Below are 27,924 nucleotides of genomic sequence, written 5' to 3' on the forward strand. Positions count from 1 at the left end.
TTAAGATTCTTCCGGCTTTTCGTTGGGGTTGCCCCAGAAACGATCGAAACGATCGCGTGCCTTATCGAGCACTTCCGCAGCAACGTTTCGATTGGCTAGCGGCGAATTGATGTCCGACTCGAACGTTGGATCATCCAAACATCGTAGGGTTGAGCCGGCTACGGGTTTGTCATAGCGAACCGGTTCCGGTGCTGGAACTGATGGTGCATTGGTTGAAACGGCTGCTTCGTCTTTTGGATCCCCTGATACGGACGATGCGACAGTTGGTGCGGCAGATGGTTGTGGTGGATGCGAAACGGTCATCGGTTCCGAAATCGCTATCGAAGTGGGGTTAACCGATGAAGCGACGGAAGATTTTGAGCGCGGCAAATCATCGTCTTCATCTTCCGATTCCTTGATCGAGCTCGGTTCTAGTTTAGTATCTGCGAGAATGAAGAGTATTTCATTGAGAAGCAATAATTTTGGAACAGAATGCATAATCCAATGGGTCTTTAAGTCTTTACCCTGACACAAATGTAACTTGCAGATTCAACATTCAATACATACGAATACAAATTTTACGACTCTACAACCAGTTTTCTACTTCTTTTGAGGCAATGCAACCTTGAGATATGTTGGACTTTTCTTTGTGGTGTTTTTGATTAGATTTAAATGGATCTTCTTCTTGGCTTAACGACTTCTAAGGTCATGCTGGCCATCGATATGGTTTACTAGACTACCGATACCACGAAGTTGGATAGTCAGTCCTCGCTACGGGGGGACGATCCGGATGGGATTTGAACCCCGGTCCTGCCGTTTGAAGCCAGTCCGACCCAGCCGCCCCATCCCCATCTCTCTGGTCAGTATCCATTTAAATGGATAATGATTAGATTAAATGGAAACTTAGTTATAAAAGCTAGTAATAGCAAGCCATAACCTCTTCGGGTTCCTTTTGGGGGCAAAGACGAAGAAGAGAGCAGAAGAAGGGAACAGAAGAAACTATCTGATCAGCACTTATGGTGGAGATGGTGTAGCTTTCTTTAGTCACATAATAATTATGAACCACCGCTAAGCGAAGTTAAGCGCAAGGCAAGGCCCTATGCCCTGTGGAAAATAAAAATTGATCCCAAGCGACCATTTTTGGTTCTGAAATTTGAAGTTAATGGAACACTGGAAAGTAATTTCGCCCTAACCAGGCAATAATCGCCAAAAGAAAGGGCTATTTTGGGGCAGTCATACTAAAGGACAATCACTACTGGAATCACGGGAATTAAGCGTTGGAAGATCACTGTAATTGCTGTAGCACCCTCAAAGGGGAGCACCCTCAAACTTTTAATAACTACGTTGAATGCTAAGCCAGGATAAAGACTTATCTGCCCAACGGTCAATGGCTATGTTCTAAATTCTATATTTACTAGGCATTTTCGATTGTTCAGAAAGCTCTGGTGGTGCCGACTGCGGTGGTGGCGGCGGTTGTTCTACTGGAGTTGATGCCTTAATTTCGCTGTGCGGACGAATCATTGGATCACCTGCAAATGAGCAATGAACTTGATGAATGGGACCAAACACAGCCATCAGTGGCAACGGGTGCCAACTTACCCTCTCGCACATTCTGCGTTACAGTGAACGTTTTGCCCGTGTCCAACGGCACAGTCCAGTTCACCGGATCGGGCGAACGCATAATAATTTGCTCCGGCGACTTGACGCGTGTCGGTTCCGGTGGTGACTTGATTATCTGCTCGAGTATTTCCGGCGGCGGAGCCACGGTTGGTCCCACAGACGGAGTACTCTCCTTGTCCGCATCTTCAACGCCTATACAAGATAATGCAACAGGGTGTGCGCACGGTGCAACAGTATGCAACAGGTGGATACGGAAGAAGAAAACACGGAAGTGACAAAGTAGTCCGGAGGACATTAGTAACGCTTCGCCACGCACACAGTACGTACTACATCTACACGCACAATCACAATCTCCAACTTCGAAAACAATAGTAAAACTAAAATGAAAATCATTGTGATTACCAAACGCAAGACGGCACATAACCGAACGTTACAAACAAAGGAAAATCAACAAACGAAGCACTTCTCACAATCACACACAGAAAGAACAATGACGCTAAGGGAAAGTACGAAAAGAGTAACACAAAAGTGAAAAGTCTAGTTTTTCAATTTCTCTAAGCAAATTGTATACAACTTAGGAAAAGTAAGTGTAACGGTGAGCTGATTACTAAGCAAACTGATTCTACACAGAATGAAAGATAAAGTACACACATATAATCACATCTAGGGAGGATCAGAAGAGAGAAAGAAAGAGCATTAGATAAGAAAGTAGAGAAACATCTTCCAGAAGTAGCGACTACAGTTAGCTACAAATCAGTAGAGACAAAGGTGTACAAATAATACGATCTAGTTCGATCTAGTGGCATTCTGAAGAAGATATTTACAACAACGATAGATAATACACACACACGCACACTCTAATACGATAATGGCACATAAACACACACACGAACACCAGTACGCATTCACACACACACGTGAGTACGTGATGTGGAGGGAGATAGAGAGAGAGAGAGAGATCAAGGAGTTCGCTGTATTTCTTGAAAACGCACACACATAAGGCATAGAGAAATGACTCGATCGAGAGCTATTTGACGTTTGTGTGTGTGTGTGAGTACGTGAGATGAAGAATTAAATAGTTTCTGAGGGCAAAGCGGTCGTCAGGCGCTCGATTTGTAATATTTTTTTTTTCGTAATGGGACTTTCAATTACAGAACCAAAGTAATGCAAGTGAGATAGAGAGAAATAGAGGGAGAAAGATCTTTAACTTTGATCTGGATTAGACAATTCATAAACGGAAGGCAGAGGGAGAGCGAGAGAGCAAGAGAAAGAGAGAGAGCACGTGGATAGAGGGTCGTGAGAAAAAATGGCAAAATAATGGTTGAATGGCACGACCTCCTTTCCCCGAGGGCTACTTACTTCCGATGGGTAATTTTTTGTCCGAATCAACCGATCTGGCGCTGGAGCTGCCCCGACCACCGCCGCCGGCACTACCGACACCGCCCTCGGGGACCATCCTCTGCTTCTTCCTCAGCGTGCTGGACGCGGACGAAGGGGCAGAGGAGTCGCTTGCCAGACTGGTGGGCGGTTTGACCGACCGGGCCGACTGCGGCTGCCTCTTGGTGCCGCCGGTCGCAAGCGTAAGCTTTGCGCGGGCGGCGGCGGTACTAGCGACGGCGGGGGTGCTGGTGTTTGTGGACGCGATCATGGACGCGGCCATGGTGGCGGCGGATGATGATGGTGATGCATTGGGAAGATGATTGTTGTTGGTGAGGTTCGTGAGATTACTGGTATGCGGAGGATGGAGGCGGCTCGCGGGCAGGGTGCTGCTCTTCGAGCGGGAGTGATTGGTGGTGGTGGAAAGGGATGCTGGCGGTTATTAAAGAAAGAAAAACAGAGAGATAGTTTGATAGAAAGAGAGAGAGAGAGAGAAAGAGAGATAGAAACAGAGTGAGTGACAAAGTGACCGTCAGTGAAGCCGAAGGTGACAAAACCGAACACACGACACGCACGGGAGGGCGGATAGGATCCGCCGACGTAGAACGAAAGTAAAGTAAAGATTCATTTATGGTTGTGCGATTGAGTATGTTTATGTGTGTGCGTGTGTTTGGGGGTGGAGGGTAGAAGAAGCGCACACACAATGCGCAGAATACGGTGTGGAAGAGAAAGAAAAGAACGAATATCAAAAGATTAATGAGTATGGCTGTCGTACCGAACCGGTCCACATTTTGCATCATCAATAAATTGTGTTTGGTGGCTTGTGGGAGTCCTTTTGTGTTGTGTGCGTATTTGTTGGGAATGTCGAAGGTAATCATCCGGACCATATTGTGTGTATGTGTGCGTTGGTGCTTACACCAGTTAACAAAAGATCATACAACGTGTGGAAAGAACAGTAAGGAAGACGAGCTATTAAGGAGAAATTGATGATTGAGGAACTGAATGACCAGAGAGAATGATTGGCAAACGAAGACCGACCTGTCTATGCAGAGCGAAAGTTAATATGGTACATCGCACCAGGAATCCCTAATAAAGGCGGAAAGGAAATTTATACACATAACATCCCTCTCGCAATGACGATGGAGGCGCCTGGTAGCTTGTAAGAATTAATAGCTAGAGATCACATATCACATGTTTCTTTGCAACACACTGTTACAAAAATATACATCACTCATTTATCTGTTTCATTTTCGCTATTCTAAGTTCATCTATTGTCGATTGTTTCACTACTTAACACACCGAATAACACCAAAACCACAGAGAAAGGAAACGAGTATTTAGCATTATCTAAACTGTTAGTGTTCTGTTCTAGTACTATTCTAGTACTAAGTAAAGCTCTAACCCATATCCTTTCTAATACGAATTATAAGAACGTTAAATGCATAGGCATTGAACTATTAACATCCGCAAAGAATTCAGTTCTTTGTCGATTTTTTTTTTTAGCTTGCAACTATCCAATTCTCGCTATAAGCGTTAGAAAAAGTGTAGAAAGAAAATCCGCTTCTTAAGAGTCAAATCCGATACAAAATTTCATAAGCATTTAAAATGGGTATACTTCAGCCTGCAATTTCTGGTAAGCGGGTTTTCCTTACATGCTTCACACTTTAAGCGATTTATTCGCCGATTCTCGAATTTTACTCAATTTTTGTATCTATTCTAGAAGACACTGCTAATCATTCTGGGTTCATAGATACTGCAGGGGTTTAAATATGTTAAAATAATAGTTGATAAATTTGTATAAAGATTTTTCAATGTCACAATTTGCATTAAATCAAAATACTGTACACAAATGAATGTTTTTTTTTAACTATCAATTTCAGTACACCAATCACCTTCACATTTACCCGACGACTAGTGATTATTGAATGTAGTTTCTAGCTTGAAACAATACGTATAGAAAGTATAGCGCACAGAAAGGATAGGTCAAACAGGTACAAGAAATCCAACGGAGAACACAGCAAAAAGGGCGGGAGATTAAAAACGGGTTTACAACCTAAATCGGAAGGGCTTCTAGTATCAAAATCTGACTGAACGATATAGCAAACGGAAGGAACGTAGCTAGCAGAAGTAAACGTAACTGAAGAACAAACGTAAACCTTGTACAAATTCGGTCGTCCGTATGTAACGAACTTCCGCTACACGGTACTCACTCGGCCGTGGTCTTCGTTCCGGTTGGTGCGGTTGCTGGGTTTGCGCGATGGTCGGCGCCGTGGCCGAGGTCGGCGTTTTCTTGTGCGTTTTTGCTGCCGATGATGCGGTCGAGGCAGCTACCGTGCTGCCCGACCGGATCTGACGTTTGGGTGATCCACCGGTAACCACTGTCACGGTACTATCGGGTGCTACCGTCGGTCCAACCGATTGCGAGCGACCTACAAATGAATTTTTATTATTCGAATTAGCTGTTATTTATTTTCGATTCAATTCAATTTTCGATTCTGTGGTTTGTATCGTTTGTGTCATTTGTATGATTTATTTCAAATTCAACCGGATGTGAGTGGCGCTATTGAAGCGTGTTGCACTATTGAAGCAATCAATAAGTTGAACCTTAGTTTTTAAATTAGTGTGTGATACGATGCATGGACCATATACAATTTATAAAGGCGATCCGCGAAATATTACATGCAAAACAATTTCTCATCATCATCATCATGTTGGCCTGCTCTTTTAAAGAGCACTTCGTCGTGACATGGTCCGGTCAACAATAAATCTCCAGAAAACGCGGTCCTTGGTTGCAGTTTCCCATCCATGTTGGCACCCGATCTCCTACAGGTTTCCCTTCACCTGATCCAGCCAACGAACTCGCTGTGCTCCCCAACGCCTCGTGCCGAACTGGGGGTCGCTGAAAAATACCTTCTTGGCGGGGCGTGAGTCCGGCATCCTCTTAACAAGTCCCAGCCATCGTATCCTGGCGGTCTTTGCTACCGTCAGGATGTCCGATTCTCCGTATAGCACAGCAAGCTCGTTGTTCGTTCTACTCCTCCACACTCCATGCTCGAACACACCGTCAAAGATGGTCCGAAGAATGCAACACTCAAACACGCCAAGAGCGTTTGCATCCTCGAGCTGGTAGAGGAGTTCTGCTACCTTGGTACGATCGTAACTTCGGACAACAACGTAAGCAGCGAAATCCAAAGACACATTGTTCAGGGGAATCGTGCCTACTACGGACTCCACATACTCCTGAGAGCCAAAAGACTAAAAAGCAAAACACGAAATGCACGATTTACCGCACCATGTTACGTCCAGTAGTCCTCTACGGGTACGAGTCTTTTACTATGCTGACGGAGGACGCCAATGCACTCGCCATTTTCGAACGGCGGGTGCTGAGGGCTATCTTTGGCAGTGCTGATATCCTGACGGTAGTCAAAGTCGGAAGGATACGTTGGCTGGGGCATGTAATGAGGATGCCGGACTCATGACCCACCGTGAAATTGCTCATTAGCGACCCGTTGCTCGGCACGAGGTATAGAGGAGCACAGTGAGCTCGTTGGCTGGATTAAGTGGAGTCTAACCTGTCGGAGATCGGATGCAGCCGTGGATGGAGAACTGCAGCCTAAGACCGAGTTTCGTGGAAACAGATCGGAGACCTGGCCATGTCTACGTGACGTGCTGAATCCTGAGCAGGCCAAGAAGAAGAAAAAGAATTCTGACATTTGTCACAGAATTCAAAAAAACACAGGGCGTGTAATGCACAGTGGACTCCTAACTAAATGTAAGATTTCATTATGATTGCAAAATTCCACAAGAGGCCTGCATGCTGTTAGAACTCTACAAGTGACGCTATTAAAACGACATTCACCAGCTTTGACGAGAATATTGGAGCAATAGTTGATTATTTTTACGAAAGATTTTATAAATTGATCTCCTTCTGTCTTCTGCCAAACTGCCCAAAAAATTGACCACCTGTCCACCAAACCGGTCCGCCAGTCTTCATGAACGGCGTATGTGAAAGCAATCTTCTTAATTTGATAGTGAAAGGTGCGACAACTGAGGTGCCGATGAGGTAATCTTCGCCATCATCAGAAAACAGACTCATCAGACTTCTTTGGAGCAACCGAGCACAAAACATAACAATCACCCAATCACAATCATCATCGTTAGTTGTGTTAAACAAGAAACGACTTAAACTGCGTGTAATGTTGTAATGTAACGTAATGCGTGTATGTAGTTGTAATACAGAATCAGCATACTATCGATAGCGGTCGTCGCCAAAAATCAATCGATACGCCACCACCAGGAATAGCAACCAATACTCTATTTGTTATCATTTGCCAATAATCCTCAACGTAAGTACAGCCAAAGCCTGTCGAAAATTACTTACCCTTACCGGACATTTTCTTCGGGCTTATCTTCTGTGGGCTTCCCTTTTGTGGACTGCCGTGACGTGATAGGGCCGTCTTCTGTGGACTGCCCCGCTGCGGACTGTCGGCCTTCGAACGTGGAATAGCCGGCATCAGCTTTTCGCGTGTCGGTGAAGGCAACAGGGCACCCTCCTCAACGTCCGGACCAGTCGTGCGCTCCAAATGATGGCGAATAGCATCCTTACGGCTGCGGGCTACAGCAGAGAAGTTGAGCCCATCTGGCAGCGCTGCCTTGTTAAGTTCTACCGGTCGTGCACCACCCGGACCCCGTGCACCACGGGCAAACGGTTTGGTTGGAGAGCTCTTCTTGTTGTTTTCCTTCTCTTTTTCCTCTTTTGTAATTGGCCTGCGAGTAGGATGGAAAGAAGCAATAAGTTTGCATTGCCGCATAACCGAGTGACAAGGCAAATGACGCGTGACGTACCGTACGCTTGATGCCAACGAAAGCGCACTCAGCGAACTACGACGGGACACTTGGTCCCATAGCTCAACCTGCTTGTTAAAGAGATCAGGATTCATTTCCACTCCCCAGCCTCGATTCTGAAAAGCAATCAACACGATACCGATGAGAACAGGTTGTAAGGATAAGTTGTAACTTGCTGTCAGCACCTACCCGGTATTCGCCAGCTTTCTTCCGCAGCTCCAGCACCTCCTTGTACCAGGCATTATCGATGCCAGAGCTTGCTTGTGCCCGCGACGCATCACTTACCTCCGGTTCGAAACCAAACTTTTCCTTCTCCACGCGCAGTGCCTTTATCTTCTGCTCCACAACACGAGCCATCTCTCCTCGTCTGATGGTGGTGAAAAAATGGAAACAATCTTCCGATTAGCCTCAACCAATCCTTTTGCTAATGTTTGCACTTAGGGTGCAAAAGTGAGAAAAATCCCCCGATAAATGTTTTTGACCTTTCCCACACATATTACTTTTCATTCGTTTGCTGCGACTTTTCCATCGACGGCTCGCAATCGTTGACCAGTGGTTCAAGCTCCGTGGCCGTGGCTGCAGTTATTGCCCACGTGGCATGAAATGGAAATTCATTCAGATGCATATGGTAAGAGACAAGGAAACGGTAATGGGAAATGTTAAATCGGGGAAAAAGTACACACCAAAAAAAAAGAAAGAGAGAAAAAGAGAACAAATAACAGAACATCATTACTCGGCGGGAACGTGTTTCCGTAGTTGTTGCTAGAGTACATATCGGTTTCGTGAACGTTCTGCCACCTGTGCCGGTGGAATGAACGTACTTCGTACTTTGGAACATCATCTCGGGGAGCTTAGCGAAAGGGATCAGTTGGAAACGACCATGTTGGAATGATGTGCTAATAATGAGGTTGTAGTTTCGTAAGAGTATCACGAGTACAAGGATAAGAGTTAGGTATTGTACAAGGATTTATGCGAGAAAGGACAGAGATACATATCTTTTAGTTTCAATGTTTTACGAAAGCTGTATCAAATACTTCACAAATAAACAACATGGCCTAGGTCACAGTGTTATTGGATATAAAGACAAGTATCAGTATTAATTTCGTTTCTCATCTGATAAACGCAAGTAGAGAGTCATCATCATCTCTTAGTAAACTTAGTAAATAGATCGTCTCTTAGTAAATTGATCAGAAATTGTTTTTGTTTTTCAGAGTCCATTCCTGGGTTAATTCCTGCGTTGGTAGCCGCAAAATGTAAGTTTGACACTTCTTTTTGGCTTAACGACCTTCTAAGGTCACGCCGGCCATCGAATGGCTTACTAGACGACTGCCGACTGACGGACCCGATGGTGTTTGAGCCCCCGGTCCAGTCATTTAAAGACCAGATACCCAGATTTGATTCCACCTTTCTTTAAAGATGTCAAGGCTCAATGAAAGCATAGACAAAACATTGAACAAGTTGAAGAAGATAATGCTAAATACTTAGTTCAACGATAGTGTAATGTAGACATTTAATTTTTTAAATGATTTAATTGTTCATTTACTACTTTGACATGTCAAAAATGAACAAATAAAAATTGAGAGCAGAGGACCAATCGTAAAACGTTTCTTCTCAAAATATTTCACGAAACGTCTGGGCAGATCTTGTGTGTTACTTGTGATGCATTAGGAAAACATTTGAATCTCGTGAAGAAGTATTGAGTTGGAATCATTTAATCATTAGTCTTTAAAATATTCCTTTCATTTTCACACTGTTTCAAAGTGTATTAAAATTTTATAAATATCTTGTAGAAGAGTTAAATTAATGAACAAAGAATTGGCTTGCGTTTCTACCCAAGCTATGTATTGACAGTCTATTATCTGTCAGAAAATCTTATTTTAATTATTCCAGTAGAACGGCCTGATGAGAAAATACTTCAACAAGGAAGAATTTAATGCTTTCTCCTGTTGTTGAAAAGACAGTGATCCACCAATATATAGAATTCAATATTTTTACATCAAAAACAAGGATAGGAAAGGTACAAAACAAATCAGGAACTACATGTTGTGTGCGAGTACACTATTGCATAAAGATATGTACCACCATGAAGGATAATGCTGCAGAAGGAATACAGGATAAAGGGAGGTTTTTTCCGATAATGTTTGAAATATATTTTTTAGATTTTCTTTTTTCAAAATAAACAAACGATTGAGAAGATACGAGCGGCCAACGGGGTTCGTTACGAATGGATTTGAGGTAAAACAAAACGTCACTAATAATGCTACAAATCAACAAAAGATACCTTTTTTTCATTTTGATTCGCGAAATTTTGACTGTTAGATGTTTTTCACACACTATAAGCGTATTTTACAATGCTATAAATAAATACAACGTAAACTTATGTACTGAAAGTTTTAAAATTGGTTCTATCCACCGCTTAGGATAATTTATCAATCGTCAACAAATTTGTAAGAGGATGAATTATAAGCTCAGTTGCCAATGCTGTTCAAATAAGAAAATGTCATACGACCACTAAAGTTAAATTTCAATATATTAAGATTTTTAGAAGAGTTAGAGAAGCGTAGTTTCTAGTGAAACAACACCAAAATAATTGAAATGAGCAAAGACAGGGAAAAAAACTGACATGAAAGCTTTACAAAACTAGACTTTACAAGAAAGACGTCTGGGGCGTAATACCATTGAAAAAGAACACAGTATTACGACACACAAAATATACACGCCAGAACGGCAAATGGTAGCGCATAAGGGAGACAGCAGAAACCGACCATGCTCGAAATTGTTCATGAAGAAAGATCATACGTTTGAAGAACCACTAAAGAAGCTACGGAAAGGAGCCGAATGAAGTGGATCTACGCTCAAGGATGCATAACGCGCGAGTTGGCAGGGAAGTCGTCAGTGAGCGTAAATAAGATGGTATTAATAACAAGAACAGAAACAGAGATAAAGAGCGTCCTTAGAGAGAGAGAGAGAGAGAGGAGGTTTTGAGGGCATACAGGGATACAGGGAAAGCAAAGAGCGTTCTAGCGAGCTAGTGAGTGAGCCAAAACGATTGTGTCTAAAGCACCAAAGAAAACAGAGAGAAAGATAAAGAGAGCGAAACGGAAGAACAACGGTTTTGGTAAAGAGGATCGGAATGGTTAAAAAGCGCGCGCCCACGCGATCGCACCTTCTCGCTCGTTAGTCGTTCGTTTTTTGTGTACGGAAGCGATGGTACCGGCGGCTCCGATCTGGGCCGCCTTCAGTGCGCCCATGGAGAGGGACTTGCGCGGGGGTGCATCGATAGTGTCCGCACCGTCACCGTCCCCGCCACCAGCGCCGTGCGCACCAGCCCCGGGGCCGCCCCTGATCGCGCGCCGCACGTGTGGCCACACGAACTGGAGCCGATACTCCGTGCTCAGTTTGGTAATGGTTTTTTTGAATAGTCCACTAGTAGAAGACTCACCCGCCTGAAACGAGAATGAAGGAAGGCAACACAGCCGCAGGGATGGGAGGACGGAAATACGGGCGATAGGGGAAAATGGAAAGAAAACAGGGTAGAGGAAAAAAAACGTTACGTTAGCAACAGTGATTACGTAATTGGTCCGATCCGGGGTACACACCGGTCGGTTGGAGAGTAGTAAATAAATACACGCCTCGTTTAAGAATCACGGTTTTTAAAACTTGAAACAAAAAATCAATGCTTGAAACAAACAAAAAACAGAAACTAAAGAAAAGAAACCACATTTCAAGGACAGAGACACAGTACGGAAAGAAAACAGAATCGAAAAGTAAAGAAATCAACGATGACGAATATGTTTGTTGCTTGTGTTGTTGTGAGACAGGCAGCTCTAAGTGCGCTACAAAATGCATAAGTGACGAAATGTCCTTATGTCTTAGGCATCCTAAGATGATGATGTATGGTGTTTCTTGATGTTTTGTTGGGATTTGCGTATGGAACATATTGTACAATGTTACATGCATCTTCTGAAGAGACTCTCCAACACATTTAAAACGGCATAGAAAACAAGCTGATTAAAAATGATGAAAGAATGACGTTTGTTCTCATACAAAATGCTCACTAATGAGTGGTGGTCCTAGCGCAATGAACGGTGATGACGATAACTGGGAACTTATCTTATCTACACATCGTATCATCAGGAACGGTATGATAGTGAAATGGAACATAAATGCAAGCGCACACACGCACACACGCCCAAGCACACTCTCGCAATGACACAAACATCAGAAGTACAAACACACGCACGCATAGTTTTTTTTTAAATAAACGGACAGAAAAAAACGGGCAGCAAAAACTGAACTGAAAAACTGCAAAACCAGGAAATATGAATACCGTCAAACAAAGCACACTCACACACGCACACGCACCCACGTACGAAAAAAAAGCGGCCAACGTTACCTGTTCCAGTGCCCTGCCCGCGTTCGAAACCGGCTCGATGGTTCCGTTCGCATATCCGGTCCCGGTCGGAAGCCTTCCGTTAGCGACGCCAGCCGGCGGTCCTTCCGATTTACTGCGGCGCGACGGTGTTCCACGCTCTTCAGACTGTAATTAAAATGAATACATTTGTTTCTCGCTTGGGCGCATTTGTTACAGAAACACAGTTACAGAGAGAAAGAGAGATAGTGACACAGTAACTGGGGGAGGGGGGTGGGAGGTATGTCTTCAAGAAAATGGTCGCTCGTCAATTAAAAGAACCGTTCGCTTCTTTCGCTTCTCTTTGCCTTTCTGGGTGGAGGATTTTATGGGAGGGCACAATGCAATTGGCAAGGGTGAAACAACGTTTTAAAGATGCTACGATCGTTCCCAATGGTAGTTGCAAAAGCAAATCTAAATGTACGGCATTTTAAGCTAAGAAAAGAGATAGTTGCTTTGTGACCATATTGGTTTGGTCGCCCTTTTTGCTTGAAATGACAAAACTGGATAGTTTTGTTGCATTTGGAAGCGGTTTTACCTTTAGCAGTAAGCTTTTCAATTCAGTCTCGTAATAGAAAGACGATGCGGGTACAGGGAAACGGTTTTTTATCATACTGCAGTAAGCTGAACTTAAACTGTTCTGTTGGAAAAAGCAACAACTCTAGCAACAAATCAGGATCAAAAGGACGAACGGTTTTCTAGTTTCGAGACGAGCACGGATTGGGAGCTAAGCTAAAGTATGCACGTTAAGGACAGAAAGTTATACCAATGATTCACAATACATGCAGTTATTGGAAAAGAAGATTCAAATTGTTTACTTTAAACTGGGTGAATTGTTATTATTTTGTTCATGAAAGATGAACACAACACGGTAATAAGAATTCTTTTCCTCTTGAGCTAGTCAGTCACGTGCAAGTTCATGTGGAGCGATGATTGTAATCGTTCTACAAGAATCAAGATGTCATTTGTGTTCTAGTGCTTACAGCTTCCAAGCACTCAAATCCAATTTGCAATCAATTAACGTAACGTATTCATTTTAATTAAAATCTTTAAAACAGATCGACTATGCATTCTACTGCTCTATGTAAACACACTCGCGTCTATTCGATCGATGATCCTATGTAGCACGGCTGCGCTGGCAAACGCTAGAAAGCACTAATCCACTATGATGCGCCACTGCTGCAGCTTTCAACTAATACTAATTCAAAGGCACACGTTAACTAGATACTTCAGTCACACACACAAAAAAAAACCCATACGCGATAAAAATAACACATTTTTTCTAAATAATCGATAGCAAAGCCATACCGCGGTACGGAGGGGGGGAAATGATAAACAATCGATACTAACGCTACTTGGCATTTGTAACATGTTGCTCTTGGTTTTGTTTTTTTTAAGATTAAAGCAGGAAGTAGCAGATAGATAAATACAAATGCCAGTGCTCGCCGTGTGCATTCTTCACCAATGTGAGGTCAATGTGCTATGTAAGCAAATGTGCTAGCAGCATACATATAGCGTACGATTTGCAGTACCAATCAAGTTGTGATGTTTTTGTGTTGTAAAGTGGTTGAAGAGTGAGTAGTTTTCTTTCGATTTTGCACGATTTCAAGTCACAATTGCAGCATATTCCAATAAGGAATCGCAAATAAAATACTACATGGAGACGCATGGTCGCTTGTAGACGCCATGGAGACGCCTGGTCGTTAACTGTGTTATGCTTGCAATTTCTCGTTCAAAGTTCACTACACTCTTTTCGTTGAAGAAGCCAGTTTTTTTTTTAATGTATTTAGTTGTGAAATAATTAAAATCTAATCATGCTAGAAAAAACGTTACCGAAGGTATTTTTTACAGTTCAAGCTGACCTAAAAAACCAGAATATTTATCTACACGTTTTGGAAACATTCAACCAAACTGAGAGCTTTTGTCACCTTTCTTGTTCAGAGTAGTTTCGCTTTGGCACTGTCTCTATGTATTTAAATGGACAGGGCAGCTGGCCAATTGACAACTTCACGAATATCTTTAGAGCATAGAACCTTGTTTTAAACCTTACAATGTGTATCAGTACGTTCAATAGGAAACACCGAAAAAAAGCAACATCGATTTTGGTTTTATGGTTGCATGTAAACGAAACACAAAAAAGAAACACCAACATAACATTCTCTTTTCTATTTGGAACAGTCTGGTGCATCGTCGTTGCATCGTTTTCGTAAAGAATAGAACGAAACACAATGAATCGAAAGCCAAAAATGAAACGAAACAAGAGAAAGGAAAGAAAGCGAATGCTCGATAAAACAAAAATATTTTCCGTTGCCTAACAATTCACTCCCGGTTCTATGACAACTTCGGACCACTTGCATCCAGTGGCAACTTGGTGCGTACTTACCCTTGCTCTAGTGTGAGTCGTTGCTCCAGCATCGGTACGATCATGCCCGACGGTTTCATTTTTACCCCGTGCGGCCAAGAACTCGTTCGTCCGGTACGCTAGCTCGGGGCACTTTTTCCTTCTCGGCAAGGGCGGCTCGTTGATCGAGGCTAAGAGGAGGTTCGGGTTTGGTATTTGTTTTAAAAAGGATACAGAAAGAGTACAAGAAAAGATAGTCCGGTTAAGACAAAAGGTATAAAGGTTGTGTAAAAATTAAAAATTTTGCAATCGTAACAACATAACGATGCAGTTCGATCAAACTTTTTGCTTGTCGTACACAAGTCTTAAACTCAGGATTGCCATTTTTTTGTCATCCTTTTGCCCATCTGAAGTAAGAATTAACACGTGTATTAATGCTTATTTCATGTAGGTTCAAGATTTTTCAAACTTATTATAATTACTTCGAATTCCAACCATATTCAAAAGTTTAACAAGGGATTCAGTTTTAAGTAGTTGGATTGATTTTACATTGTTTCTTTCCTTTGCTTTATATTATATAAATCTAAGAATGCGCCAATTCATCAGAAATAAATTATGTTTTTTAATTTACACAAGCCAAATAAAGTGGAAAACTATTGTGGCAAATCAATTGAATAAATTATCCTTCTTCATAAAAGATAATTTCAAAATAGGTCAGGAAATTTATATTTTGACAGGAATGTTTTCTAAAATTTGCTTCAAGATAAGATCATTTTTAATGATTGGAAATTTATTGAATATTTGAACCTGAGCTCTAAGGAATTTAAGGCACCGGTAATTTTAAGTAAAACTTGTTTTTAGATCGGGTTTGCCTGCTTCTTAGAACTTAGACTAAAAATTCTTATCACATCAGAGAAAACCACAATACACCAATTTTGTACAGATATGTGCTATATGGCAACCCTGGTTTTATTCATAACTAATCTGCTATATAAACTACAGGAACAAGCCATGTACTATCACGACATCAATTGAACATGCAACTAAAAACAAAACGAATGTATATGTACAGATTTATTGCTAGCAGTAGGAAGAATAAATCCAACAAGATCTAGAAAATGAACTTTCTCAACCCATATCCATCGGCTCAATGAAGCCTTACTTATCAACTTCTGCTCCAATAACAGTCAAACTTGTTCACTCTTTCCTCATCCTCAATTTTCAGTCGAGTAGGAGCTGTAAAGCTCTCCCCCTGTTCCAAATGGCGTCTTCTCGTTTATAGCACAAATGTCTTCTACTAAGTGCGGTACTTCTTCCAGTAGTCTAATTCAATTTTAATCCATCACCAACTAGTCAACCGGAACAATGCAAACACGAGCATACAAGGGTACGACCACCCATCCCGTGCAGTCAATGTCAAATATGAAATAATTTATGATGACACTAACATCGCACAACTTGGCAACGGCGTACAAGGACAGAAGATGCGTAGTGTGAGTGACCGAGTGAGACAAGTTTGACTTTTTCGTACTCTACCCAACACTACGAGAATGTGTTTTTGATGGGACACTTTTGCAAAGGCCTAGTCAGCTGTGATGATCAGGCTCTGTCAGAGGATGGCTCTCTGATCACAACCGGCCCAAGCATTTTACAAAGCAAGCCAACAAAATATGTTCAGCCAACAAAAGCATTACGAAGCGAGCTGTTCGCGATCCAATCTCGTGCTCCGTGCGCTAAATCGAACAAATTTCGTGAAATTTCGAACTTATCTTTCCACATCAGATGGCATAAATTTTCCCTTTTCCGAGTGGAAAACTCGCGGCTTTCGTAATGCTCTCGGCGACCGCCTGTTCTCAGTTCCACCATCATTGTGCTGAATTATGATTTATGTGCGTGTGTTTGTATGTGTGTCTATGTACGTGTGGGCATGATGAAACAATGAGGATACGAGGTTGAAGGCTAACGATTGTTATGCACTGTTTGCCATGCATTAAAGGATGCTTTTATCCGAATGTAGTATTATGTACAATACCGTCGCCTTACGCTTTCGATCAATGTTTGTACAATCCACCAGACCAAGCACACAATACGCTGTCCAAATTTTGCGAAACACGCTACATCATCCCACCAGCCGCTTCACATGTGCTTCTACACTTCGAAGAAGAAGGTTCACGTTTCATCAGACCTCTTACTTTAGCAAAATTGCAAAGGCCTAAAGGGCAAATATCGTCTTTCGTTTGTTCGTTCGTTTGTTGTTTTGGCATTCCAAAAATACTACCACCGTCCATCGATTCTCGATACTGACGCAAGAGTTGCTTGGGCAAGCATCAAGCAATGATAATAAGTTTATCATCACTCTCGGTGGAAAAATAAATTTTATTGCCCACAAGAAAGAGAAAAGCCGCAGAGACGAATATTAAACACTCAACAAATATAGTCTTATAACCATTATTGTATAGGTTTCGTTAATACCATAAATGGTTACCATATAAACCCCTTCCTATGGAAATAACGTCTCCACGATCGATTGATTCGATCAATCACTTTCGGTCTGGCTGCTGGCTCATCTTCCGTAACGGGGTACAGGTAAATTGCCGGTTCGTCTTTCAGGTTCAGGCATCAATCTGTGCTGACTCAAAAGGACCTTTGAAACGAACTGAAGGTCACATGCCTTTCCGTATCAGTCAGAGCGAAACTCAAAAGGCTGTAAGCACCGTACCGTTAAACCTGTAACTGCACCGAATCAAATAGTTCACTGAAGTGGCGGAAAAAATTGCTTTTCCCGTACGTAAGGATATTGGTACGATGGTCCAATATGGCACAGTCGAATGTATTCCTTTCAGAGAATCCGATGGCTGTTCGGAAACGATGGAAATGAAAAATAAAATGAGCAAAGCGTAGCACAGGTTAACGTTCAATTATCTCACTACCTGAGTGTCGTTATTTTTGATATTGCAAATCTTTTTCTACCTTATTTTTATTATTCTTTGCTTTATCCTATTGGTAGATGTTACGTCAGAATTTCCGTATACGTTGCCAAAAAATTGATGCCCAATATCCGAGCTTATAATTTGAACGCAACCAGAAACGAATGCTACACGCTACTAACGGCCCTTTGCCAACGGGCCTAACCCAGAACACAAAAAAGGCTGGAAAAATCGAAACAATTACGCATGCATGTTTTATGATCAATTGACGGGGCATTTGTTCACCCAGCTTTGCCTTCACGGAACTGCATAGCTAAACCGGCTGGCCCGGATTGGCTTCCGTGTGTGCCTTGTAGGCACGAAAGTGCTGGAAAAATACACATACATACATACGAAAGCGAAAGTATTGAAGCATGGCTACAAACACGAGCATCCAGAGAGTCAGGATTTTCATCGATCGGGCCATTAATTTTAATCGCAAACAACCACCGCATAATTGATGAAACTCCACCAACAGTGATAAAACACTGTTTTGCAAGCTGACGGGGTTTTGTTTTATGGCAAAGGAACAAACGAAAACTGGTAACCATTTGCTTCGAATCGAGGTCAGTGAACAGCCCCTCCAAAAAAAAAAAAGGAAACTCCAAATCACATCCCGATCGAAATGCTCGGGAAGCATTTTTATTGTGCCACCGTGTACTTAGGTGCTTCAAACCTTTTTTCTCCCTTGATCCCGTTGATCCGGTTATATTTCTTCGCTCGTTGCTGCTGTGGCGCGTTTTGTTGGTGCAGCTGAAGATAATTATAAAAGGCCGGCATTTGCACCTCGTTGGAAAGCGTTGCTACTGGCCAGTGGCCAATTAAACCAACGTGTAGAATTATACACTCTAATGTCATCTGACTTGGCTAGTTTGCAGCAAAACCATTCATTTTCGGTCAAATCTTTCCAAGAAAGCACATGTGAAGCGGATTTGAAGATGAGCGTAGCTTGTGTTTTTTTTTGTATGATCTGTCAGCGTGAGATAATTTAGTGGGCCAGATTTTTAGTACAAAACAGCACAAACTACATTGGATAAGCTACGCTAGACGATATGCAAAAAGAAACAAAGATAACGAGCAATTTCATCAGCAGCAGCTTTGGCACGCAGCGTACGCAGCATTGGGCAGCATCGCGCCACCAGCAGAACTGTTTGGCCAGTATTTGTGTCAACAGTGATGAACATAACTATAAGACCAACCTGATATCCGTTTATGAAAATATTGCTGTGCTAGGTACAGTCAGTTTCCTGTTTATGCAGATAATGCAGATCTGAGAACGCAGATGCATCTTGAGTAAGAAATAGAATTCTTATTTCCGGTTGAAGATACAATCAACAACATCCATTAGTGAACATTAAAAATAAATCTTATTGGTCCAAACAAAAAAATCGTAGGATGAATATACAATTCAAATACATTCTTAAGCCGTTCTGATATATTATTCACTATTATTACAAACAGCTGAAATTTAGACAAAAACCAGCCATGCCGTTCTGCTGATAAAAAACAAACAACTGAGTTTGAAACAAGATTGAAACAAAGCAAAAAGCAAAAATTATTTGCAATTTTCTGCTTAACACAAATATAGAAAAAATGTTATATTTCACAACACAAAAATGTTTGAATTTTCAACCTAACATTTGACTGTTTTCAATCTTTGTCTTTATAGTTTAAAATTTAAAGGCTCGGTTAAAGGCTCCGAAAAGATTCTAAACTCTTCCAATGTCCTCATAATAAAAATAATATCTTGGCTCTTCCAATTTTCTTATTTTCCGGAGATAGTTGAAGTGAAGTGAATCTCCAACACAACCTGTCTTTTACGTTATTGCAGACTAAGGTTTAAAAATCAGGTAATTCAAAATTGGTCTTATTGTTTTGCGCATCACTGTATGTGTTTGTGATGATCTGTGTCTCTATGTGTAGCCATGATTACGAGCGATACCGATCCACAAGTAAACCATGGCCGACACGGAAGCGGAATCACCTTCGATAAACTTTTCATCCTCCGTTGATTTCGAGAAAAAGTGATCCGCCTTCGAGCTGGCTGCTTGAAAGAAAGGATACACAGGTGTAAGAGAGATAAGCGCTGCAGGGTAGAACTGTTTGGTTGCTTCGGCTTTGCTTTTTGGATGTAGAAAAATATAGCTCAATTTAACTGCGTACACTGGGATGAACTAAGCAACAGGCATAAATCGCACCAATCTACCCGTGGGACGTTTCGCAACAGCGCGGCCCAGGATTATGGCACCTAATCAGGATAATGAGCCGTGCGCTACCCGTAAACCTCGGCCAGTTTCGTTGAGACGTTCCATTTCAAAGGCGTTTGGGACTCAGTTTTAATTAATCGTTCGCGCTTGGCCCTCTACTTTTAGACTGGTGAACAATTTTATGGCAAGTTTCGATTTTGAGGTTCTGTCAACAATTTGTTATGACTCAATTGCTTAAACCACGTCCACTAGCAGACCAACACATTATCGCTTTGATTCACAAGGAGAAAACACACAAATACACACACAAAAAAGATTACAAAACGCCATAAAAGCTCCGAAAAATGCGCTGTGGTTTCTTGAAGTACAGTCGTGGAATTGTGAAGGTGACCTTGTGCCGGGTTATTATCCTTCAAACAAATTGAAAAGTGTCGTGTTTTTTATCATTTTTTTAAGCTTCAAAAGTGTGTTTTTTTTTTGCTGTGCTGTGGGTTTTTTTTCTATTGATGAAGATCGTAGGTAATTAACCTGGTTTATTCTTGTGCCGTTCAACCATAAAACATTGCGTCATGCTTTCATTCCTTGGCAGTGGTTGACAAGCATTTGTGTTGAATAAATCAACAAACTGCTGCTACACACAAAAACTTCATCAACCACCAACTAGCATGTGTTGTAATAGGAAAACAATTTTAATTGTTTTTTTTTTCACACACATTCCCGTGAGTCAGTTGCAGACGTTTTGTGCTTCATGGCGAAATATGCCGTCCAAGGACACATGTAAACCAGGAAAACAATCAGTGAGAAGCATTCGAAATTTGAATCACAACAAACACACATCACTACCAGTTCTTCTGCTCGCAAACCCACCAGGGTGTGTAAAACAATCCGGATAGAAACATGCAAACGTGCATGTGGAAATGACCGCTTCCGGGTAGTCCATCCAAAACCCAAAACAAAAACCACCGATACACGACAATTCACACGGTTAGGCATGGCGTTGGAAATGTCAACCCTCGAGCTCGGATCGATTTTGTCCGACTACGCAACGGAAAAAAAACAACAGCAAAAAGTAAAATCTATGATGGAAGGCTTCGGACTGATTTACTTGTTCAAATCCAAAGACAAAGGCTACTTTCCCCCACAGTTGGGAACGTAAAAAGCTGTGAATTTGGTTCAAATCGAATGATTAAAATATTGCATGCTTATCAATATGACAAGTCGACCTGTTTTTTGCAGCCACTTTTCACAAATCAGTCCCAAACAACATTTTGCTGTATATTTTGCTAACCACTCAAGCGATACGAATTTTGGTCTATTCGCTGTTTCGCAAAAAAAAGGAAGCATTGCTGACGACGAAAATCCTCCGGAGAATCCATTATCAAACAACGATGACGAACCGGCGCTTTGCGGTTACGCATAAAATTATCTTTGGCTGAAACTTTCCCATTAAACTTTTCCCAAAAACCCGGTCTACCCGTTGTGCTTGTACGTGCGCAACCGACATTAGAGACGCGTATGTATGTGTGTGTGTGTGTGTCTGCTCGTGAGTCAGTAGACCCGTGTGTTGGCTTTTGATACACGTTTCAATAGTGTCTTGTTTCTTCCTTTTTTATTCTAGTTTTCTTTGTGTGTGTCTGTGTTTGTTAAAGAAAACAAAACGAACTAGGCAAAGGATCGTTAGATAGAGTTTTAGAGATAAAGAGAAAAGTTTGTTCAAAAATTGTTTAATACGCTCTTTCTTCATGTTGTACTTTTGTGTATGTGTGTGTTCCGTATGAAACGAAAGCGTGGTGGCTATGTCCGTTCGGGTCTATTATGCCTTCTAATCAGCTACTTCAATTGTTGTTCAAATGAAAAGCTGCAAGAAAATGAAATCATCTATGTTCGTGATCGGATTTTTGTTTGTTTTCGGAAAAGGTAGTTAAAAATTGAGACAAAACATCAACGAAGAAAAGTGAAGAAACATGTGTGTTTGTATCGATGTGTACGCTAATGATGGCATGTGATGGGTGGGTGCTAATAAATGTAGTTGCGAGTCATATAGTTACCGAATTGATTTGGCACAGGTGGTTTTCTTACGACATCAGGACCTCCGGTGTATTCGTGCCATCGATACGTACTTCTATATTCCGAATGGAGCTGTGGCGAAGAATAGAAAAGAAGGCAGATTTTGCAAAATTATTGTTAAGCTAGGTTACCAACAAACAGCTTATGAATAAAATAAAGAATTATACAAAGTTACTCCTGAAGAAAATCATATTACAAACGCTTTCCGCTAATTGGACTATAACGATCAACATAAATTAAGATTTCCGACACAATCGTCTTCTGGGTTTACGTTTACTATCGTTTGAAACGAGCAAATCAAATGGAAAAGTTTTTTTCTTGTTGGATATCTCTTCAATCATGGGATTTGCTGAAGTTGCAAAGGCGCTTTAAAAAAGGCTCAACGTAATAATAGTTTTGCAAATGCTTACAGCAACGTAAGCTCAGCCCAAATGATGGTACTCAGGTTAGAAACTGAGTTTGATTAAAGCTATCACTCTATTCACGAGAAATATAATAATACTCTTTTTACTCTAGCATCTGTATACGAGTCAGCTTAAATAGCATCGTTTGCTTTTTGGAGTTAGACGAGAACATGTCGTCGTCGTTTTCGCGAAAGTGTTGTGCCATGAAACTTGATTGGAAACCGCACTTTGAGCTCAATTCTTCCATATGAGGGATATGATGTTGGACAAAAGAAGCCTTGGTGTACAATATCATCAGGCGAAGTCGTGCATAACTGAGCAGTAGCCTATTCTCTAGTGAGAATAACGTTGATGAAGCCAAACGACTCTCCTAATCAATGATCATTGGAATATTAGATGAAACACTCAACAGTCATAGGAAGTATTCCAAATATTCTGTGGCTCAGACTAACGATCAGCTGCCTAAACTCACTCCTGTGAAATCATCCGGACAAGAGAGACAATATTTTCATAGTATGGTTCTTGCGGGTAGTATCGGTTGAGAGTTAGTTTTAGCACAGTAGGGCAGGATATCCAATAAATTCCGAATCGTCCTCACATACTTTGCATCTAGGTAATATACAAATATAAATATAGCATGCAAAAGAAGTCGTAAAGCCAAGAAGGTGATTAATAGAAAACTATTTAGAAGGATTCATGGCTTCAGATGAGATTTTTATCAAGCAAACTTAACAGACACTTTGGTCCCGCCTGGTGTTGATTGCCTAGAGAATTGAGGGGAAGGGAATCATGTCTTCACACAGCAGGTTCAGGTTTTATATCCCATGAGGACCGGTTTCCCAAAGTAAGGACTAACAATCCAAGTAAGTGTTACCAGCAAGTTAAATAAGCCATTCAATGCATGACGTAGTAGGTCGGATTTAAGGTTCCAGGGATGTCTATAACTTCCATTCTTCACAGGGAAGAAACTCCTTAGAAACTCATTATCCCATCGCTCCGATCTTTCAAAATGTAAGAATTTCGAGTTCGTTGCTAATGCATTATTGCTCTTGTTCCACCCCTCTAACCCACACGAACTCTCTAGGATATCGAAAAAGTCGTATCAGCCGTGAGACGGTGGTTTTCGTTCATAAATCTTTCCAGCTTTATCAACGATCAACTTTTGGGCACACTTGTCAGCTGTTTTGCGTAACTGCAATTGAAGTTCGAATGCTCAATCGCTGTGGATATGTTTTCTTTTTATTTTGGCATTTGTGTATAATTAATTTCTAAAAGACTTTTAATGATAGCTTATTCTTAAAATAGCAATAATTATCTGGATTCATTCCAGTAGAACGGTCTGGCGATGACAATCTGGCGGAGAGCCATCATTCTCAAATAATAATAAGATCGCACTGACGAACTGATTAAGTTCGCCAAATCTTAACTGATTAAGATTTGGGATCAGGAAGAACTACAGGTCGAGTGGAAACTGGGTGTCATACATTCGGTGTACCAAAAGGACGACAGTATGGATTGCGCTAAATTTCGGGCCATCACAGTCCTGAATGCTGCCTATAAGATCCTGTCCCGAATAATGTTCTGTAGACTGGAGCCCCTTGCTACAGATTTCGTCGGAAGCTACCAAGCTGGATTTATTGGAGCAAATCGCAAATCGACAATCGACCAAATCTTCACTCTGCGGCAGATCCTCCAAAAATGTCGGGAGCACCAGATCCCTACGCACTTCTTCATTGATTTCAAGGCGGCCTGCGATACTATAGATCGAACCGAACTATGGAACACCATGTAGCAGTACGGATTCCCTGGGAAGATAGAACGGCTGCAAAAGGCCACTACGGACGGGGTGCAGTGCAAGTTCGAATCTCTCGACTCTCCTGTTTGTTGTTCAACATTGCTCTGGAGGGTGTCATGCAAAGCGCGGGCTTCGACATCCGGGGCACGATTTTCACCCGATCTCTCCAATTCCTTGGCTTCGCGGATGACATCGATATCATCGGACGGACAACTACGGCGGTGTGCGAGGCGTACACCCGACTGAAACGCGAGGCCAAAAGAATTGGATTGAGCATCAATGCGACGAAGACGAAATACCTGCTTGCCCCTCCGGCTCTCTGACCGTGATAGAGCCCGACTCGAAAGCAGAGTATCAGTTGACGGCGACGATCTCGAGGTGGTAGAGGAGTTCTGCTACCTTGGTACGATCGTAACTTCGGACAACAACGTAACTAGCGAAATTCGAAGACGCCAGCGATCTAGAAGACTCCAACAACGCACGAAATGCACGATTTACCGCACCATGATACATCCGGTAGTCCTCTACGGGTACGAGTCTTGGACTATGCTGACGGAGGACGCCAATGTCAATGGCGGGTGCTAAGGACTATCTTTGGCGGTGTGTGCGAGCAGGGCGTGAGGCGAAGAAGTATGAACCACGAGCTAGCTGAGCTGTTTGGCGGTGCTGATATCCTGACGGTAGTCAAAGCCGAAAGGATACGTTGGCTGGGGCACGTGATGAGGATGCCGGACTCATGTCCCACCGTTAAATTGCGTTGCTCGGCACGAGGCATAGAGGATCAAGTGGAGTCTAACCTGTCCATAGATCGGATGCAGCCGTGGATGAAGGACTGCAGCCCTAGACAGAGTTTCTTGGAAAACGATTGGAGACCTGGCTATGTCGACGTGACGTGCTCAATCCAGAGCAGGCCAAGAAGAACAAAAAGAAGAAGAATTAATTTCAATTGGTGCAAAACAGTCCGGCAAAAATGTTTGAAAAAGGTAAAGGCAAATATTTCTTTTTTACTACAAAAAAAATCCACCAAGCTTCTATTACAATGTCCGCTTATCAGCGAAAGGACACCCAATTTATGTGTAACGACAGCTATAAATACAATTGAAATTACAAACATAATTAACCCAACACATAATACAGTGCCTATCATTCCACTTCAACTTCTATCCTTTTACACTCAAAATTGACTCCCGCAAGAGCCCTTGTTCACACACAGACACAGAAAAAGCACGGGACTGGCGTCAGCAGAAGAATGTGCCGAACGCGTTTCGTAACCCAATATTTTCCACGCTAACATACCATCATGCTAACAGACCGTTAGCCTCATTTCTGTGTTCGCCTTGCGTATGCACCTGTAAGAAAGCCGGCGACCGTACCATATGAGCCTTCGTGACACACCCTTCCGAAGCCCACCACCCGCCAGCCAACGTTACCCTTGCTTCCCGTTTGCAAACATCATCGTCATAAAACACCGGGCACGGCACGATAGTCGGCATGCATTTTCCGTGCTCAATGCGGATATTTTCTTCGGCAAACGAACGCCACCCGCTTTCAGCGCAAAAAGCCGCGTTTATGCCGCTCAATGCCGATAGGAACGAGCGAACACTGCTGCAGCCTAAACCCTCCGGGTGGTTGGATGACTTTTGAAAGCATGCAACTATTTCATGACCCATGTGTTGGTAGAAGTGTGTGGTTCTTCCGTCGATTCTTTTTCACTTTTAGTGGTAGAATGATCCTGCTTTCACCGACAATTGAGGCGGTCTATTGGTGAGCTCCATTCACTTTCCACACTCGCCGCCTTCAACCGTATGGCGATGAATCTGGTCGTCGTTTACCATCACCCTTTTGCACACTACCATCAGGAAGGATATCGTTGGAATTTATGTTTCCTCCTTAAGAGATGTTTGTGTGAGCGTAATTGCTTTATTGAGCGGTCGGGTGAAACAGAAACCGGGTCCTACCAGTGCCCGTTGTAACAGACACACAACGATCGATCGAAAAGCACGAAAAAGGATACCATCGAATCGAAAGCATTAAGGCACTCTTCCGCGACAAGTTTTACGCCCACAGTCCCCGTCTAGGGCTTACGTCATCGGGGAATTGGAGAAGGAAGAAAAACCACACAAACACATCCGAAGGTTCGTTTTTTTTTTTCGGTGAAGCAGACGAAATTCAACATGTGTCGAGGAGAATGTGTTCAGAAAACGGTCCCTTTGAAGCACCATTTGCCCACACCTTTCTGGATGTCCAATTCGCACAATCTCCTTGCCATGTAAAAGATACGAAAATATGTTCGTAAATGTCACGGCAAGGACACGCCCGGACTAACGAACGGTACCATACTTGTTTAGTTGTGCAGGAATCCACCGTATGCATGAATAATCATCGTTTCTATCATCTTCAATCAACATCATATCGCTACCAATATTCTTGGTGCCTTTTTGCTTGTAAGCGGCTACGTACAGCGATTTATTTCCAGTTTACTTTATTCCAGAAATCTCCAGCTCCATCAAACCATCCTGTTCTCCAAATAATAAGTGTGAGTGCAGCAGTATGTACAATCAATATTTGTGTGTAAAACAACAGTCCGGGATAGGAAACCGCCGGAAAACTTTCTAGACCGACCGACCGAGCCTAGACTGCCGAGACAAACAACCGTTGGCGTTGGGAAGATCCCTCGCACCGACAGACTCAGGGATGACTCAGGACCCTAAAAACACAACTCGGAGGAAGAGACGGCAGACTTTTCTACCATCGCACGGGAAACGGGAAACGGAGAAACTGATCGATGACATAAGGAAACCATCCTAGACATTGATTGATAGTTGCTTCACCGGGTCTATCCGGTAATGGATAGCTACTGGATAGCTTATAGTTATTTATAGTCTCTACAGCTTATAGCTTTATAGAAAAACTTGAAAGTTTCCGCCATGGGTGGGAGTAATGAAGTCTGGGAAATCAGATGGAATTTCCGAAATGGGGAAACTTATCGCAAGTGCAAAAGTTTAAACTTTAGAATCGTCTCTCTTTTCAAAGTGTGGTTCGAAGGTGGGAAAAGTTTTTACAATTAGTTCAATCTGTTTTACAGTCAGTAAACATAGAAAATGAATATTGTTTGTAAGAGAAATATTTCAGCTAAGTTGGTCTGTTATCACTTCTTATTTGTACACAAACTTGTGAGGTGAATTTTGCAACTGCTCGACATTCAAGAAAGTTTGTGGGATAACGGTTTAGTACCGATCTAGAAGCGATCTGGGGAGCCCAAGTAATAATGGCTCCGATCTTTCATACGGTAGAACGAGATATCAAATCCTATCTGGACCATCTTTCCGTCCTAAGGACAAACTATACAGCTACGGGTAAAAACAAGTCAAGGTTTTTCCTGAAAATATCATTTTGTGTTTGCACATATGCCAGAAATGGCTGGTCAGGATCTCTCAAGATTGAAGCACCAAAAAGAAAGGACAAGAAAAATAATTTAGAACTTCGTGTAAGGTTTGCAAAATATATCAACTAATATTGCACATCGGATAATTCGTTTTCCCCAAATGCTGGTATGCCGTGTTTCTTTAATTCAGTGCCTACAGTTAAGGCTAGGAAATATACTTCAATATTTCCTACCTTGTCTATAAATCAACTGAATAACCCACCAAAAAAGGCCTACGACAAATATTAAACTCACGGAACCGTATACCCTTCTAATCTTGAACAGTATAAAGTGTATTCAAACGACACCATTCCTGCTTCGCTCCCCACGTAGATAACACTTAATACCCTCATTCAGCTCCAGCATAAATAAGAACCTGCACCTACCTTATCTACAGGCATTGATGGGCACGCTCTACAAAGGTTCCAAAATGAGCCGATCATGAAGCCGGGTGTTTGCTGGATGACCGTAGACACACTGAAGGAGTA

At 42.2% G+C, this 27,924-nt stretch overlaps 1 protein-coding gene across 1 annotated transcript; it reads right to left on the minus strand.

The window, feature by feature from the left end:
* LOC126559702 (nascent polypeptide-associated complex subunit alpha, muscle-specific form) lies at window positions 1-27,924 on the minus strand. Its single transcript, XM_050215871.1, has 15 exons — window positions 27,823-27,924; window positions 21,795-21,885; window positions 19,524-19,586; window positions 14,616-14,764; window positions 12,218-12,361; window positions 10,988-11,267; window positions 8,322-8,397; window positions 8,011-8,188; window positions 7,822-7,937; window positions 7,358-7,743; window positions 5,187-5,405; window positions 2,959-3,408; window positions 1,579-1,791; window positions 1,395-1,508; window positions 1-422 (listed from the first exon to the last, which is right to left on the minus strand). The coding sequence occupies exons 1-15, from the start codon at window positions 27,877-27,879 to the stop codon at window positions 1-3; spliced, it is 2,958 nt and encodes a 985-aa protein (XP_050071828.1). The 5' UTR covers window positions 27,880-27,924.

The sequence above is a fragment of the Anopheles maculipalpis genome, chromosome 2RL, assembly GCF_943734695.1.
Source record: "Anopheles maculipalpis chromosome 2RL, idAnoMacuDA_375_x, whole genome shotgun sequence".
NCBI classification, from domain to species: Eukaryota; Metazoa; Arthropoda; class Insecta; order Diptera; family Culicidae; genus Anopheles; species Anopheles maculipalpis.